This window comes from Podospora anserina, chromosome 5, assembly GCF_000226545.1.
Source record: "Podospora anserina S mat+ genomic DNA chromosome 5, supercontig 9".
NCBI classification, from domain to species: domain Eukaryota; kingdom Fungi; phylum Ascomycota; class Sordariomycetes; order Sordariales; family Podosporaceae; genus Podospora; species Podospora anserina.
In genome coordinates this window covers 872452-874952 of record NW_001914843.1, presented here as the reverse complement: position 1 = coordinate 874952, position 2501 = coordinate 872452, and the positions used below count along the sequence as shown (strand labels likewise).

The window sequence follows — 2501 nt, the reverse complement described above, 5'->3', positions numbered from 1 at the left end:
ACTACTTGTGTGAAGGTGGAGGGGGGAAATGGGAGTTCTGATGTGTTAAGTAAGGTAAGGTATGTGACTTGTTGACGGCCCAGGTTTGGTTGGGCCAGTCCCAGTGGCCAAGTCCTCAGCCCCAACCAGGTTTTGAGGTTTGACTGCCTTACTGAGGCTCCTTCACGTGTGTTTACCCCGCATCGTCTTTCCCCATCATCTCATATCGCAATGTTTTCTGTCATAAGATGGCAGACCCTCTTAGCATTACAGCATCGATTGTCGGCATAGTTGCTGCCGCATCCAAAGTGTTGAGCCTCCTTGGTGATATAACCGATGCGCCAAGATCCATCGCCGACCTGCTGAATGAAGTGTACGATCTACGGCTCATCTTCTGCAATCTTGAATCATTCATTGACCGAACGCGACGATTCGACCCAAGCCGACTAGCCCTTATACAGCTTGGCGACCTCGTCGCTATTCTCACCCGTACAGTCATAACCTTCTCTGAACTCGAATCTATTGTGCGGCCGCTTTGTGACCGAGAAAAGCTGTCAACATGGCAACTTGTGAGCTGGAGATGGCAGCAAACTGCAGCCCTGCGAGTTTTGACTCAGCTTCAGCGACACAAGACATCACTCTCCCTGATGCTCCAGATATACCAATGGCATGTGACCTGCCCTCTATGGTCAAGAGCTCTGCTGACAGCCGCCTCCATTAGTGTGACTGACCTTGAGGCACGCCAGAAAGCCGGTGCACTCCGTGATCATCTTGAGCAGGAACTGGATGATAACCAGGGCTTAGCTGACAGATTGGCTGGCATGGAATTGTCACCAGAGCTCGAGGAGATGAGCACGGCGGTTTTCGACATGAATGATGCATCAAGTGCTCTTCAAACTCCCGGAGACAGACAGGACCCGACTACTGCCGATCTTGAGCTGGCCAAGACTGGTGCGATTAACACCGACCTCCCACTAAACACACCTCCAGATCAGGCATCGACCAATGAAAGCGAAGATGATGATGGCATGACAGACTCCGAGTTCCAGCTATCAAGAGCATTCGAAGTTGTTATGTTCCGAACCTGGGTATATCGTCGAAACGAAAGGGAAATTGTAGACGGGGTCAGCACCATCAACACCACGAGATCGCGGGCATGGTCGATACTATCCGGTATTACACTGTCTAAAATATCAACGCTCTCGGTCGTCAACCTGCCACTGACGCAGCCGGAGGTTGAAAGATTCACAAGCCTTGCAAGCAGGTCGCTTGAACTTCGAAAGCCAGCCCCTCCTACCAGGCCATCGAGAACTGATATAGCGATTGACCCACGGCTTGTAAAAGAGCTGGAAGCTTTCCCAAAACGCAGCCCGGCCTTTTGTGAAATAATCCCCCCGAGGGGTAATTGGGTAAAGATAAACCTTTCTTGAGGCACTGTTCAATACGTTTATACTGACGAGTATTCAGAGGGGTTATTTGGATGCGACTATCGTGGGGCCGGCAAGTTGAACGCTGGGGTTTTGACTCAAGCTAAAATACAACCACTAACTTCTAACCAACCAGACAGTCCCTACGCTGGGGGTGTGTTCATCTTCAGCCTGCGCTTCCCGATCGATTACCCTTTGAGGGCACCAGAAGTCAGGTTTCTAACGCGGATTTACCACCCGAACATCACAATGGCTGGAGATATCAACCCTCCTGTTACGGGCATACCATGGGTCCCAACCACTACTTTGTCCATTAGTAGGTCCTGAAACTCTTACTTCCGTGAACTTGACACCAAGGCTAACTCTGTAAGTTGTCGATACGCTGCATCAATTACTCCAAGAACCGCTGATTGATTTCCCGCTGAACGAGGAGATTGCCAGGGTCTATGAAACAGATCGACAAAGCTATTTAGCTACAGCTCGGCAATGGACCAAGAGATATGCTAGTGGGACTTTTTCTGCATAGATTAAAAGTTTCTTTTTGTCTTTGTATATGTTTATTCAACCGCAGACATACGAGTTTGACATCAAGTTATATATGCTTCATGCTATTTTGCTGGCAGAATAAACCGTATTAAAAGACGTATTCACTCTGACTGGGTTCAGCTTCTACTCTTGTGACAGTTTTATGAGGAAGGTATGATCTCAACCCTCAAATAAGTATGTGCCACGAAAGCGGTGTGAACGGGGAGGTCAATCCATTCTTGACAAGATTAGTGATTATGTTGCGGTAGCAGATGCTGCGTCAAACAAATGAGCTTCCCATCAGGCGCACTCCCGCTTGAGACACTGAAGTCTCCGGTCTATTTACCTAGCTAGTTACCTGGTTGCTCCAGCGATTTGATCAGGCTGAGGAAAGAGCAAAGTGGGGAAATTCGAGCCACGAGCTTTTGCAGGCAGGAGCGATGCTGAAGGGTATTTGCTCTTTCCTTCTCTATCCAGTCTTCAGGCAACAGGTTGCCTGTTAATTTGAACCCCACAATTTGAATATTTCTCAAGACCCGAGCACAAACCTTAGCTAAAACATCTTGCAGT

The 2501-nt window shown here is 48.7% G+C and overlaps 1 protein-coding gene across 1 annotated transcript; it reads left to right on the top strand.

The window, feature by feature from the left end:
• Window positions 1-227: 227 nt before the first annotated feature.
• PODANS_5_9920 (uncharacterized protein) lies at window positions 228-1409 on the top strand (the record flags this gene model as incomplete). The annotated part of the gene is made up of 1 exon (XM_001904784.1): window positions 228-1409. The coding sequence occupies one exon, from the start codon at window positions 228-230 to the stop codon at window positions 1407-1409; it is 1182 nt and encodes a 393-aa protein (XP_001904819.1).
• Window positions 1410-2501: the final 1092 nt, after the last annotated feature.